We start from the raw sequence: 16,555 nt of genomic DNA, 5'->3' as shown, positions 1-16,555 counted from the left end.
TGTGACGAATCCCACGACAGCGAAGGCTTATGTCATGAATATTAATTAGGTCCTCCAGTATGCTTTAGCCAATCATCGGCGAACGTCGTGTTACCTACTTAATATTCATAAATCGAGCCTTCGCAGTGGTGGCGCTTGTTTCCAGGTTTCTGAATGAGGAAGTTTCCACAGTTGCTGTATGTTAAACGTTTTGTTTTGTATTTGGCAGGTATATCACGTGAGTTTTTGTAGACAACCACAGCACATCATGTGATCTGAAACAACTCTCATTTGATCGCTGTGAATGAAAGACAGCGGCAGCACAATGCATCACTGGGGTGTTTTGTCCCTTTTTTTACTCTCGATTGGCGGCTGTCTTTGTCAATACAAGCCAACGTGGGAATCAATTGATTCAAGACCTCTACCGGAATGGTTCGATCAAGCCAAATTCGGCATTTTCATTCACTGGGGAGTGTTTTCGGTTCCCAGCTTTGGCAGTGAATGGTTCTGGTAAGTCTGCGTCTGGTTTTATATTGGACATTAGTTTGACAGGAGATCAGAGTTAGGGAGTGTTGCAAAAGTGCAAAACGTTCAACAGTGCATGATTATTATAAACAAGGCATTTTTCTGTGAATACATGAATTATGCTTTTCTATGTAACGATTCAACTTAATTTAGTCAAAAACGCTTGACTAAGTAGCTATATCATTTATATATGATTTAAAAATGTGTTATTATAACTGTTTAATGTAAGTGTTATGCTTAAACTATTTAATTTCTTATTGTTTTGACCTACAGATGTCAAACCACATGTAATTCAATCACTAAGTTAGCTCTTGCCACATATCTTACACCGTGTGATTTAAAAAAAATATATGTTTAGGCACATTTTTTAACTATTAAAATCTATATAACTTCCTGGTCATGTGACCTGATGCTGCCGCACACCCTGTATTATAATAACAAATTATAACTCACACATCTTGCATTTAGCCTATTTGTTTTTTGGGAAAATGTCTGTTGATTTTATAAAACAAATTTGAATGATTGAAATCTATTTAAATTGCTATGGTCATGTGGCCTAAATATATCATACCCGTTTTGTATTATTATTTTGCATATGTTTTCTAGCTTACTCAGTACATATTGTAGAAATGCAGAAATGTGACAGATCATGTGGGTTTTTGTAGACAACCACACCACATCATGTGATTTTTAAACAACTTTCATTTGATCGTCGTGAATAAGGGTATGTTTACAGTGCTTAAAATGGAGAAGTTTTTCCTTTGAGTTTTCCACGTACGGTGGACACCATTGTCAAAACGATCCCAATTCACTCGGATTCGCGAAAAAGACTAAAAACGCTGTATTCTGCTGCCAGGCCATTAGATGGCGATAAACCATTATCAAAAGTTTGCCTTTTCAGGCACCCAAAACGCCGTTGTCGTTTAAATGAACGGCCTAAACTCATAAAAAGTTTAATGTTTTAGTTGAAAACGGTGTCGTGTAAACAGCCTCTTAGAGACAGCACCATGCTTCACTGGAGTGTCTTTGGTACTAGTTTTTGTTTCAAATCACATGATGTGGTTGTCTACATGAACTCACCTGATCTGTCATACCTGTCAACTGCAACATCAGCTTCCTCATTCTGAAAATTATTTTTTAATGTGTTTTTAAAAAAACAACAACATTTAACTTCCCTGTCATGTGATTTGAAACAAAAACTAGTACCAAAGACACTCCAGTGAAGCATTGTGCTGCAGCTGTCTCTAGGGGGCTGTTTACACGACACCGTTTTCAACTAAAACATTAAACTTTTTAAGAGTTTAGGCCGTTCATTAAACGACAACGGCGTTTTGGGTGCCTGAAAACGCAAACTTTTGATAATGTTGTATCGCTGTTGATGTTGTTGTTTTGATAATGTTGTATCGCTGTTAATGTTGATAATGTTGTAAACTTTGGTACTAGTTTTTGTTTCAAATCACATGATGTGGTTGTCTACATGAACTCACCTGATCTGTCATACCTGTCAACTGCAACATCAGCTTCCTCATTCTGAAAATTAGTTTTTAATGTGTTTTTAAAAAAAAAAAACATTTAACTTCCCTGTCATGTGACCTAATGGTGTAACACAAGGCCTGTTAAAACTTTTCTCACACAAAAGTAATTTCATTACTATGTTAAGCAAATGCTTATAAAGTATTTTTATTAGTAGTACTATAGCCAATTGTACTATAAACTTGGCACTTTGTAGAATTTAATGGGTCTAGGCCTAAGAAACACTTGATAACTCTTGCTCATCCCACATCACGAGAGACACGCCCCCTGCTACTGATTGACTCACTCTCTCTCCTCCCCATCATTAGTGACACGCCCCCCACTGCTGATTGCTCACTCTCTCTCCTCCCCATCATGAGTGACACACCCCCTGCTGCTGATTGGCTCACTCTCTCTCCTCCCACATCATGAGTAGCACGCCCCCTGCTGCTGATTGGCTCACTCTCTCTCCTCCCCCATCATGAGTGACATGCCCCCACTGCTGATTGGCTCACTCTCTCTCCTACCACATCATGAGTAACACGCCCCCTGCTGCTGATTGGCTCACTCTCTCTCCTCCCACATCACGAGTGACACGCCCCCTGCTGCTGATTGGCTCACTCTCTCTCCTCCCCCATCATGAGTGACGCCCCCTACTGCTGATTGGCTCACTCTCCTCCCCCATTGTGAGTGATACACCCCCTAATGCTGATTGGCTCACTCTCTCTCCTCCCACATCATGAGTGACACACCCCCTGCTGCTGATTGGCTCACTCTCTCTCCTCCCACATCATGAGTAACACGCCCCCTGCTGCTGATTGGCTCACTCTCTCTCCTCCCCCATCATGAGTGACGCCCCCTACTGCTGATTGGCTCACTCTCCTCCCCCATTGTGAGTGATACACCCCCTAATGCTGATTGGCTCACTCTCTCTCCTCCCACATCATGAGTGACACACCCCCTGCTGCTGATTGGCTCACTCTCTCTCCTCCCACATCATGAGTAACACGCCCCCTGCTGCTGATTGGCTCACTCTCTCTCCTCCCCCATCATGAGTGACGCCCCCTACTGCTGATTGGCTCACTCTCCTCCCCCATTGTGAGTGATACACCCCCTAATGCTGATTGGCTCACTCTCTCTCCTCCCACATCATGAGTGACACACCCCCTGCTGCTGATTGGCTCACTCTCTCTCCTCCCACATCATGAGTAACACGCCCCCTGCTGCTGATTGGCTCACTCTCTCTCCTCCCCCATCGTGAGTGACACACCCCCTAATGCTGATTGGCTACAAGTGTGTTGTGCTGCTCGGTCCGATCCTCTCTCAACAGAGTTCTTCAGAAATCACATACTGCACCTTTAATTCACAAAGGAACTTAGAATATTTGCTTATGTCATATTTTTGTTTGTGTGCAGAAAACATACGTTTAAAGACCCAACATCAGGTGCAAGTTTACTCATTATGTTGATGCACAAATGTCATGAGTTTTTGCAGTACTTAAAAGTCATGGACAACTTTCAGTGAAGAGAAATTTCCACTATGGATCCATGGATGTGGACAAAATCTATTTTTGATTATTTGAAATCATATCCAAGTTGGTTTGGGCAGTTAGTTGCCAGTTGGGCATTTAGGTTATGCTGGATGCAATGTGACATCATTAGATTATATAAGCATTAAAATATGTAATTGATTTGATTATTTCAAGAACTGGGATTAACACACAAAATAAGATTTCCTTAAAATAAGACATGTATAATAGGATATGTTTGCAGATGTTAGGTGATATGATATCGTTAAATTAAAATATATAAATGTTTAAAAAATTGTTATGAAATCACCAAAGACACGTTTCCACATGCATGTAACTGCATGTAAGATGTTTGAGAGATGTTTGAGAGATTGAATACAGTGGGTGTGCCAACATCAGGTCACATGACCAGGAAGTTAAATGGATTTTAATCATTCAAAAAAATGATATAAAATCAACAGACATGTTCCCAAAAACAGGTTCATGTAAGATGTGTGACAGATGTTTATGAATATAATACAGTGGAGGTGCCAACATCAGGTCACATGACCATTAATATTTTAAAAAATAGTTAAAAATACAGGATATTTCCTAAATTCAATTCATGTAAGATATGTTACAACTGATGTGATATCATCAGGTCACATGACCGTCAAGTTATATAAATATTTTATTTAAAAAAAAATTTGAAATAAAAAAAACATACAATTATATTTTTACAAATCCAATATGTGTAAAATATATGGCATGTGTATGTGAATGCATTGCTAAACACCTTAATAGAAAATAATAAAAACAATGCAATAACTATGTTACTGTATCTAGTGAACAACCCCTAGTGATTTTTTTCATACTTCTCCACTTAATTCAGACTATTACACTCTATTAATAAAACTATCCATATTTCGTAATCTTTGAATGATTTTTATTGCCTTAATTTGGTCAGAGAATGCTAACTAATATCCAATGTCAAACCAACTTTACCAGCATCAGCACAAATACAGTGTGAATGACACTAACATAAAAAGTACCAGAAAGTATCTTGACACTACCAATATTGTGGTGTTTTGCACATATGCTGTACAACCACCATGTTACTGTATGAAATACCCATGAATACCATGTAATTATCATTGTACATTAATGTTGATCATTCATTACTACAATATGGTATATCAAAGTACCATGTTTCTATAATCAGATACCTTACAGTGCTACAGTAGTAAATGTGAATGTGAGTTAATAACATTACAACAGGTCATACAACCCCAAAAATGTTTGTAAAATTATCATATTTCGCATGTTTAATTCCATGAAAATATTGCATGATGTGAACACATTTTCCCTCCTCCAGACAGTTTACTTTTGAGTTATATAGCAAAAAAAATACTGTAATAAGATTTATATTTTTTTATACATTACAATGTGCATAATCTAAATAAAAAAAAATTATATCTGAAATGCATATAATCCAAATCGTTCTATAAAGTAAGCTTTATTTTCTTTAATCAAGAAGTTAAATGGCCTTGGTCACTTTATGACAGTGTTTTTGAATGTATATATTTGAGGTTAACTGTGCTTAATAGTTTTGTTTTCCAACAGGTGGTACTGGCAGGGCCAGAAATTCCCATCTTATGTTAACTTTATGGAGCAGAATTATCCACCTGGCTTCACCTACGCAGACTTTGCATCCCAGTTCCACGCTGAATTCTTTGATCCTGTAGAGTGGGTTGACATTTTTGCCTCGTCTGGAGCCAAATATATTGTGCTCACGACCAAACACCATGAAGGTTTGTGAGGAATGATTGCACAGACTGCAATGCATTTAATTTGTGCATATCTGCCAACTCTAATTATTTTAATGCTATATAGTTATTTTATAGTTAACCAATTACCCGGTATTTACCATGGCATATTTACAGTATTTTTCATAATTTTTTTTATTGTAATTATGTAAAATTACAATAAGAAATACTGTAAAAATGCCATGGTAAAACCCGGTTAATTGGTTATCTGTAAAATACCTTGCTATAAATGGTTTAACATCACATTCTCTGGGCATTTCCTATAAAATACTGTCAAATTTATGGTATTTTTCAAGTAAAAAGTATGGTTTACCATATAGCTTACAGTGAAAAACAGTAAAAGGCCATTTCCAGTGACACAGAATCATAATATTTTCTATAAATAGTTTTGCTTCTTCTTTTTACTTTTTGTTATCAGTGATGTACTGTACTGTACATTAGGGTGTTTTCTGTCACATTCTCTGTTGTTTAGTTAATGTTTATTGCAGTATTTTAATTTCAGTTGTGTTACTCTGATGGTCTTTGTGTGTATGACCCTATGCCCTGTCTATATAGTCTATAGAGTATTGGCCATGTTTTACGGTGGTTATTAGTACATTTCAAGATACAAAGCAGATTTGATCTGTTCAAGTAGATTGGGAAATTAAAATAACTTAAAATATACAGGCACCAATATGCCATACCGCAATACTTGAAACATTGGCTGCGTCCGAAAGCTTAAAACCGTTGCCTTCGGAAGACACGTTCCAATGTAGGAAGGCATCAAGGCACGCCTAAATCCAATGTTAGCTTCACTTCCTGTCTCTTGAGAGACCTTCATCTGAGGGATTTTTGAAGGCAACATGTATCCTTCACTGCCTTTGACTTCCCACAATCCTGTGCGCTTTCCATTCAGTGACAGTTGAACTAAAAAATAAAGATGGTGCCGGAAAGTTGTGGTTGAAGGCAAGTTTGTGTGTAAATGCACGTTTTTGACCAACGTTTTTTCACTTTTTATGTCATTTCTAGTGACATTTATGTCATTCAGTGCATTCACAAATACTTTTGATTTTAATAATGTATTAATAAATGTTGAGATGAACTAACTAAGGTAATAGGTAACACTTAATTATAAGGTTCGTTAGTTAGCATTAGTTAACATGAACTAATAACGAACTGCACGTATACAGCGTTTATTAATCTTTGTTAATGTTAATTTCCACATTTACTAATACTTTATTAAAATCTTGTTAAGTAAGGGTTAATGCCCGACGAGGTGTCCATTTATATCAGGTATTAATGGACGACGGCGAGGCGTGAACCGTCCGACGCACAGCGGTTGCCTCCGCCGAAGTCCATTAATACCTGACAATGGACACCTCGAAGGGCATTAACCCGCATATACCATGGTCACTTACGAAAGAAAGAAATATTTAATCAATTAATAATACTTTAATGTGTTTTAGAGTAAAAATCGTGAGGGTTTTTATTTATTAAGTTGAGCGCACCATTTAATATCTCCCGCATACAGGCGTTGCCAAGCAACGTGGCCACAGCGACCCGACCGCAGCAGTTGATCAGTGAGTGAGCCAGCGCAATCATTTAGAACTGTCATCAGGCAAATTGACGGGACGCCTTTCCTAGGTGTACATTACACTGATCTATATAATGTCATTCTATATAGATCAGTGGTACATTATCACTTTTTAACGGACACCCTGCAGCCAATCAGAATCGAGTATTCACCCAGACCATGGTATAACATTAGTTAATGCATTGTGAACTAACAATGAACAGCTGTATTTTTTTATTAACTATCGTTAACAAAGATTAACAAATACAGTAACAAATGGACTGCTCATAGTTAGTTAATACATTAACTAATGTTAACAAATGAGCCTTATTGTAAAGAGTTATTCATTCATGTGTTTCAATTCCTCAGGCTTTACAATGTGGGGCTCAAAGTACTCGTGGAACTGGAACGCCGTGTCGGTTGGGCCGAAGCGGGATGTGGTGGATGAGATCGCCACTGCTTTGCGGAAACACAGTGATTTGCGTCTGGGGCTTTACCACTCCTTGTTTGAGTGGTTTAACCCTCTGTACAGAGCCGATGCTAACAACTTCTACAAAACCAATGTGTTCCCTACTACCAAGACCCTGCCCGAGCTGTACGAGATAGTCAACAAGTTCAAACCTGACGTACTGTGGTCTGATGGTGACGGAGATGCGCCTGACTACTACTGGAACAGCACAGGGTTCCTCGCCTGGCTCTATAACGAGAGGTAAGGACACCTTAACATGAGTGTCATGATTACAAACCAAGAAACCAAGAGGAGGTCCAAAGGCAGCAGATAGGAAAAATATCAAATTCAATGTCCATTTTCTCCCTTAAGGGTCACACTTTTGATCCTCAACAGTCAACATTCATTTTTAAATGAAATGAATCTACTGTATTTCAATATTGGTTGAATTATTTTCAATAATATTTATTTTGAATATTATGTATTTTGATATTTCATGTTAATATTTCAAATAATAAAAATATAAGAAAGAAATATTTCATATTATTTAATTACTATTAGTTAAATATTATTTAAATATAATTACTACACCCCTTTTACACCCCTAATATATGTGTGTGTGTGTGTGTGTGTGTGTGTGTGTGTGTGTGTGTATTATACACACAGGTTAGGTTTTGCATTTGTATTTAGACAGACACATTGGCTACTTCATTGTGGCTGTAGATTGTACCTCAGAAATTGCTCTGTATTTTCATATTTTTTCATATTTCCTGTTCATTTCATTTTCATCCTCAAAGATCACAAGTATGACAGTTTTTATTCAAGACCATTCAGCCTTATCTAAACATGTCCAGAATTTAGCAAGTGGCTCAAAAGTCACCACGTTTGCAAATTAATCAATAAATGATTTAATTTTTTACTTCATTTGAATGATACGAAACTTGGTGACTTTTGTGCCACTTGCACAAAATGTACAATTTTTAAAATGACCAAAGACCACCAGAGAGTTGAGATCCCTCTGTAAAAGCAATCACTGATAAAACATCTACTATAAGGCTTTTACATTTTGTGATTTATATACTCTTTGCCATTCTTTTTTATTTTGTTAGAACGCACGGCTACTTTAGAATGGCCGTCAATGGCGAAAAATGCTTTTTGTCAACAGGATAGTGTAATTGCTGCATCTACCAGCAGGGGCTCACTAAACCTTGCCCCATTGCAATAGCATTTTTCTCCTAAACGCTTATTTGTCAATGTTTTGGACACTACACTAGACTTACACTAGTGTCTAGATGAACTCAAAGCTATCAGACATAGACTAAAGACTTTAATTTTGATTTAATTTCACAATAACATTGTAGAGAACCAAACAAGTTGCATACTAGAACTGTGTATGTAAAGTCATGTAGCTTAACTGATGGCAAATGTTGTTTTCTCAGCCCTGTGCGTGACACTGTTGTGACCAATGACCGCTGGGGATATGGCAGCATATGTAAACATGGCGGATATTACACCTGCTCGGATCGGTTCAACCCAGGACACCTGCTGAAGCACAAGTGGGAGAACTGCTTGTCCATTGACAAGAAGTCATGGGGCTACAGGAGAGAGGCCAAACTCAGTGATTTCCTCACCACTGAACAACTGATAGGAGTGAGTTTTACATTTACATTCATTCACTCGGACACTTGTGTGCACTTGACTAGGGGTGTGCGATTTATATCGTCTACGATAATATCGTAATTGCTGCTATGTGCGATCTGACATTATCGAAAATTAGCCCATGATTTACTCACCCTCAAATCATCCTAAGTGTATATGACATTCTTCTTTCAGACGAATACAATCAGAGTTATATTAAAAAAATGTCCTGGCTCTTCCAAGCTTTTTAATGGCAGTGAATTGCTGTTTCTGTTTTGAAGTCCATAGAAGTGCATCTATCCATCATAAAAGTGAAGAGAAGCGATGCGTTTGTGTAAGAAACATATACATATTTAAAACTTTATAAAGTAAAATAACTAGCTTCCGGCCAAACGAACATACTGATTTCACTTAAGTGTAAACCGCAACCATGCGAGTAATGCGACGTACTGTTGATATTTACGCTACTTCTTACGTCACAAGTTGCGTAAGTTGTGCATTAGGAGTAAGTAGACTGCGTATGGCTGTTTAGCCGGAAGTTAAAATTTTACTTTGTTAAATATGAATATTTTTGTTACACAAACTCATCGCTTCACTTCAGAAGGCCTTTATTAACCCCCCAGAGCCGTGTGGAGCCTAGGATGAAATCATTTTTGGGTGAACTGTCCCTTTAATATTTTTGTGGAAACTGTGATACAGTTTCTGTCAGGATGAATATTTCGATGAATAGAAAGTTCAAAAGAACAGCATTTATTTGAAATAGAAATCTTTTGTAACATTATAAATGTATATACTGTCCCTTTTAATAAATTTAATGCATCCCTTCTTCTTAAAGTAAATCTTACTGCCCCCAAACCTTTGAACAGTAGTGTATATATATATATATATGCAGTGAGCATTTAGAAGTCCTCTGTTTGTCTTACAGAGTCTCGTGGAGACCGTGTCCTGTGGGGGGAATCTGCTGTTGAACGTCGGCCCCACACATGATGGCCGCATCATGCCCATATTCGAGGAGCGTCTGCGGCAGATTGGTCAGTGGCTTCAGGTGAACGGAGAAGCCATTTACAACAGCAGCGCATGGAGAGTTCAGAACGACACTGCCACTCCTGGAGTTTGGTCAGTTACATTATGAATTCTCTCTTATGTACAGTAACGTGTTACGCAAAAGTCTGTTTGTTTCTTTGCCTCTGTTTCTCTCTTCTTCCATTTAATCTCTTTCACCTTTTATTTGCTTTTAAATCAATGTATAATTTGGTTTTGTCCTAACAGGTATACAATGAATCCGAAGGAGAAAGCAATCTATGCTATTTTTCTTTCATGGCCCGCTGATGGGTACATTGTTCTGAACGACCCCATTGTGTCAGCGGCCAAGACTCAGGTAATGTATATTGTAGAAATTATATATAAAAAAAGATTCTTATTGAATAATTGATTGTTTGTAAAGCCCGGCTTTAAAACCTTAGCGACCAACCATATTATGACCCTGGAGCACAAAACGTCACAAGTCGCATGGGTATATTTGTGGCAATAGCCAACAATACACTGAATGGGTCAAAATGATTATTTATTTTTCTTTTATGCCAAAAATCATTAGGATATTAAGTAAAGATCATGTTCCATGAAGATATTTTGTAAATTTCCTACCGTAAATATATAAAACATTTATTTTTGTGAGTGAAAGCAGCACAATCGTGAACATAAATGGACAAATTTAAATGCGATTTTCTCAATGTTTCGATTTTTTTGCACCCTCAGATTCCAGATTTTCAGATAGTTGTATCTCGGCTAAATATTGTCCTAACAAACCATACATCAATGGAAAGCTTATTTATTCAGCTTTTAGATGTATAAATCTCACTTTCAAAAAATTGACCCATGTGACTGGTTTTGTGGTCCAGGATCACTAGCAGCTGTTGCCATCTCATCAGATTATCTTATTTTTTTCCATGTACTCTAACGTTCAAAAGTTGTTGTTTTTTTAACGAAATTAATAATTTTACTCAATAAGGATGCATTAAATTGATCAAAAGTGACAGTAAAGACATTTATAATGTTATAAAAGTTTTTATTTCAAATAAATACTGTTCTTTGGAACTTTCTCTTCATCAAAGAATCCTAAAAAAAAAAGTGTCACGGTTTCCAGAAAAATATGAAGCAGCACTTTTTGATAATAACCAGAAATGTTTCTTAAGCAGCAAATCGGCACATTAGAATGATTTCTGAAGGATCATGTTACACTGAAAACTGGAGTAATGATGCTGAAAATTCAGCTTTGATCACAGGAATAAATTACATAAAAAAAAAAATTACATTTTTATTTATTTATTTTTTAATAAATAAACACACCCCTCCCTTCATTGCTCCGCCTCCAAAATGCACGAACATACAATGCAAAAGTGAACGAAAAATAAAGCGAAGATGACGAATGAACAGCAAGGAAGAACAAAAAATGAACATACAACACACAAGTAAATACAAGCAAGAGTTGTTTGTTAGTCGCCAGCAGCACATCAGCTCCAGACAAACAATGACACTCAAAACTGTCTTTAATTATTTAGAACTGTTTGCAGAAGTTTCAGAGCATTTACATCTGAAGCAAACCTGTTCTTATTCTTGTTTCAAACCTTTTCCAAATCAGGTGGTGCTGCTTGGCAATAAGTCCGTCTCTTGGGAGTCCTTGAGTCCCACAGGTCTGAAGGTTCATCTACCCCAGCTGGACCCCAGTCAGATGCCCTCCTGGGCTTGGACCCTGCGACTGACTGGTGCCATGTAGCCTGAGGATACCGGCACTGTTAGTTACTGCTTTTAGGACTAATGAAGCCAAAGATGGAATGCACTGTTTTCCCCCAACTTTTACACTTAAATAATAATCATACAAAAATAATCTTTATGATTTTTTAATGTAATTTTTTTATTGTTGCACACTAGTGTATCCTAGTAGGAACTCAAAGTGGTGCGGTGCTGTTGCTTTGCTAAGTGATCAGACATTTTTGCATGGAAGACAAGTGGAAAAACCCTGAGCCTAGCAAGCAGAAGATCATGGAGATGTGATGGTGGACTCTATTGGGCCAGTAAGCAACCACCTGACAGAACATCCTAGCAACCGCATATGAACACACTTATCTCTCTGAACACCTTAGCAACCATATAGTGACAGATCTAAGAATTTTTAATAACCTGTGTGTGTTACTTCAAGAGGACTACCGTATACCTGTGTTGCGTTTTATTTTCTTTGGTTTTTCATTCATCATGAGTCATTTTTGTAGTTATCACATTTGATTTATCATCTGATCATTTATTCATTTATTTCATTTTATATTACTTGTTACTTCCTTTCTTTTGTTGTTTAATCTACTGATTGTGGGGTTTTATAGAATGTGGAATGTTTGTCTTCACAAATAAGAGATGAGAGATAAGAGATGAAGTCTGGGAATTTAAACGCGCACAACTAAGATTATTCAATAGACCAAATATGTATCTTTTGACAGGATCATTGGATCGGATATTTCTGACTTGGAGATCCATCCGATCTAACAATAGCAATCTCTGTTACACACTTGCTTCATCCTATGACATGATGGTGTCATGACAATCAAAATCAAAAGTGTCATGGTGACAATAGGCTAATCGTTTCTTAAGAAAATGCATCTATGAATGAACTAAATAAAAAAATAAAATGAAAAGCTCTTAATGTGAAGCCAGATGTCTTTTGATAACCACATGAGATAAATTATCAGTGTTTTGTGTGTGCATAATTATCTTTTAAAATGAATAAATCGACAAATGTATTGTTTGATTAGCATCACTGTGTCCATTTATAAAGTATTATTTTTTAATATTTCTGAATATCCACACAAACAGGTGTGCTAAATATTTTAATAATTAAATGTAAAAGCAATATTTTATGCTAGTGTCTTGCAAGGCAATTTGCAGTCTGTTACATGAGGATTGAATAGTGCACTGAGATAAAGAAGAGGATTATTTATTATCTATACTGTTATAGTATTTTGAAATAGCTTGTATTTTTACATATTACATTTTTATTTTCATTTTAGTTTTAGTCATTTAGTCACTTTTTTATATTAATATCTTTATATTTTATATATAATATTAATATATTTTATACTATTTAATCTTTATTTATATATATAATAAAATTATATATATATAAATATATTTATATAATAAAATATTATTTTATTTATTTAATCTATTTATTTATATATATAATCTTTATAGTCATTTTAATACTTAAACTTTATTTCAGTTAGTTGCCAAGAAAACATTTTTAATTTTCACTGAAGTTTTTAAGTTAAGTTTTTCATGTATTATTTATAATTTATCTCAGCTTTACTTCAATATATATACAAGAATTTTAATAGTTTTAGTTAGCAATAACAACACTGGGTCTTAATGCCCCGATATACTTGAAGGGATAGTTCACCCAAACATGAAATTATCCCATAATCTACTCACCCTCAAGCCATCCTACGTGTATAATATGACTTTCTTCTTTCAGCCGAACACAATCTGAGTTATATGTAAAAAAAATATCCTGGCTCTTCCAATCTTTATAATGGCAGTTAATAGTAACTTAGATTTTGAAGCCCCAAAAAGCGCATCCATCCATTATAAAAGTATACGACTCCAGGGTGTTAATAAAGGCCTTCTGAAGCGAAACAATGCATTTTTATAAGAAAAATATCAATATATAAAACTTTATAAAAGCCTAAATTAAATCTGTTTATCAGATAAAGCGATCAAGTCTCTTCTGAAAATTAGGACTAAACCGCTCAATTCATATGGATTAGTTTTAAAATCTCTTTATGAACATTTTGAAGAGTAAAAGTGGTAGTTGCATACCTGTCAATGGAGGGACAAAGATCTTCATTTGTGTTCTGAAGATCAGCGAAAGTCTTACGGGTTTGGAACGACATGAGGGCGAGTAAATGATGACAGAATTTTCATTTGTGGGTGAACTGACTCTTTAACTCCCTTAGTGAAGTGACTTTTATCTTAAAAGTTATATGTGTAAAATGTAAAGGACATGAAATGCGTTCTGTCTTTTGAATTTGGAGACATGTATTAGAGTGTGTGGCAGCCTAAGCTACCCATGATGCTCTGCTAATGGGCGTCTTTGGAATCGGAGAGCATCACATGCTGCATTCAGACACACGTGGCCACTGCTCCCATATCAGAAACTCCCTATCGGAGTTATTCAGGGCAGTTGTGCCAAGAATAGTCCTGCACTGTTTATGAACATCTCACTCGGCAGGGGGGGAATTCAGAATTAGCAACAGAATGTTCCTCATGTATGTGAAACTCCCTTTTTGGTCTGTTTTCCATATTTCCTCATGGTTTCCACATGCGACTGTCTCTGTTTTGGCAGGTGTCAGGATGGTGTTTGTGCTGGTGTCTGGTCTGCCGCTGGGAGGGAAAGTAGGAAGGACCTTTGGGGTCCCAGAGCCAATCTTCCATTACGTGTAGTACGACAGAATGAGGGGGTCTGCGAGGGGATTTCGTCCTGCTTCCTATTTGTGCACTACATGTGATATGACATAGAAGCAATGACATTATTAGACTTACGGGAAAGTCATTCTGGATGGTTACCAAAACGTATAGGGGATGCATTATGCATTGTTTTTTAAATAAATAGTTCAGCTAAATAGTTTTTAGTTACTAACCCTCATTGTGTCTTTATTTATTCAATTCCAATTGAAAAGTAAGCTGTTCTAAAATTGAAATGAAACGTTCTAAAATATTCATCTGAAAACATTCAGGTCAACACAATTCACATTAAAAAAAATGTTTCTTTTCATAATCTTTTAACAGAACTTAACACCATAACATGATTTTCTTTTCAGTGTTTTTGACCTGGTTTTAGAGTAAAGATAAACATTCTTAAATGAAGAATGCTTGAGAAAGCAAAATTAAAATATCAAGTCTATAAATAAAAACTCAACATTAAATGAGTTTACCATTGGGGTAAGAAAAAACTTTTTTCAACTTAATTTTTCTTACCTACTGGTGGATATTTGTTATAGCATAAAGTCACTTATGTTTTTCCACAAAATAACTTTATATCATAAGTAAAGTAAATGCATCTTCGTTTAAGAATGTTTCGATATTTTACTGAAAAACAAGACAAAAATAGTTACTTTAATTGTTAATTTTTTGATAATATCTTTTTTGCTCTGAAATGACTGACAACACAAATCCCTCTCATTTTTCAACTAGTTCCCTGCAACCACCAAACTTCGTTCTGGTATGTAATTGCAACATTTTCAATCAAGTGTTGTTTTACATAAATATCCTGCCTCATTCAGAATTATGCCAGATTACTAAATGATAGCGTTTTGCTGATTTCAGTTATATTCAGATGCACAGAAGCTGTGGCTCTGGATCTACAAGCTGCTGATTTAATGTCTCAGCCGTTTGGACAAGTTGACCTTCTACAAATCACAGGATGACAGACAATGCACTGAATTATGACCATGTCCATTAAACCATGACTGTTGCTGTCTGTGACCTGAATCAAGATGATCATTGAAATGCAGATGAATGAATATTTTTAAACACAATTGTTTACAGAAACTTTCATCGGCAAGCACACTGTTACTATTGCTCATATAGGTTGGCGATTTGAACAACCACGGGTTACACTTTGTTTTGATGATCCATTTTAGACACTCTACTTACTATAAGCAACATTTCAACTACATGACATGTATTTGCAAAGTTTCTTATATTCAGTAGAATGTCTTTTGAGGGACCATCAAAATAAAGAGTTAGCAGATATTAATCAGAGAGTCTACTAATACTCTAATGACTGTTAGTTGACATGAAGTTGCAAAGTTACTTATAGTAGTAGAAAGTCTAAAGTGTTGATTTAATTGTCGCTGGTTGATGAACTTATCATATTTGATACATCTGGCTTTTATTGCTCATGTAGAAGAATATGGAGCTTATACTTGAGGAGGAAAACACACCTCAGATGCTCAAACTGAGCAGAATATGCAATTCACGAGTTCACACTTACATACAATTAGAGGGAGTAAGGTTTAATGCGTATTTGGCGTGCTGTCCGGGGGGAGGGCTCCGAGCTCGCAGTTCGGCCCGAACCCAGAGTACTCCCCCCGTATGTAAGTGGTTAGGACTAGAAGTGTGGAGAAGGGATGCTGCTAAACTGTCAATGAATTGAGGTGAGTCTGCTGAATATATATATACACATCTTATCGTTGATTGCTGAGTGCTCTCCACTCGTGTTAATTATCTGAACGTCCTCCTCCCGAACTTTGTTAATAAAACATCATTTTGTAAAAAATAAAATGAAATTCTGATAGCTTGTATTGTAAATCAATGAAATCTTTTGAATAAATGTTTGGATAATCAAATAAACCTAAGTTGCTTCAGTTCAGTAAGTGCTCATCTTGAAATATTACTAACAATATAAAAGTTCTTCTTACATTTACTTTAAAAATCAGTACAGATTTCACAACAAAAGACACATGTATCATGACCTAATGGTGGACCTAAAGGTAAAAAAAAATCAGACAATGTAAGGTACT

General features: G+C 36.1%; 1 protein-coding gene and 1 long non-coding RNA gene across 2 annotated transcripts; both read left to right on the top strand.

The window, feature by feature from the left end:
* The first annotated feature begins 127 nt into the window (after positions 1-127).
* Positions 128-12,780, top strand: fuca2 (alpha-L-fucosidase 2). The gene is made up of 7 exons (XM_079854356.1): positions 128-489; positions 5,147-5,334; positions 7,271-7,610; positions 8,789-8,999; positions 9,913-10,103; positions 10,257-10,365; positions 11,626-12,780. Exons 1-7 carry the CDS (start codon positions 284-286, stop codon positions 11,758-11,760), a joined length of 1,380 nt encoding a protein of 459 aa, XP_079710482.1. The 5' UTR covers positions 128-283; the 3' UTR covers positions 11,761-12,780.
* Positions 12,781-14,207: 1,427 nt separating this feature from the next.
* On the top strand, positions 14,208-16,388 carry LOC307148668. The gene is made up of 3 exons (XR_013819476.1): positions 14,208-14,299; positions 14,377-15,252; positions 15,357-16,388. It is a non-coding gene; the product is annotated as an uncharacterized lncRNA (long non-coding RNA).
* The last annotated feature ends 167 nt before the right edge of the window (positions 16,389-16,555 follow it).

This window comes from Squalius cephalus, assembly GCF_949319135.1.
Source record: "Squalius cephalus genome assembly, chromosome: 20".
Taxonomy (NCBI): Eukaryota; Metazoa; Chordata; class Actinopteri; order Cypriniformes; family Leuciscidae; genus Squalius; species Squalius cephalus.
This window is presented reverse-complemented; position numbering and strand designations above follow the sequence as displayed.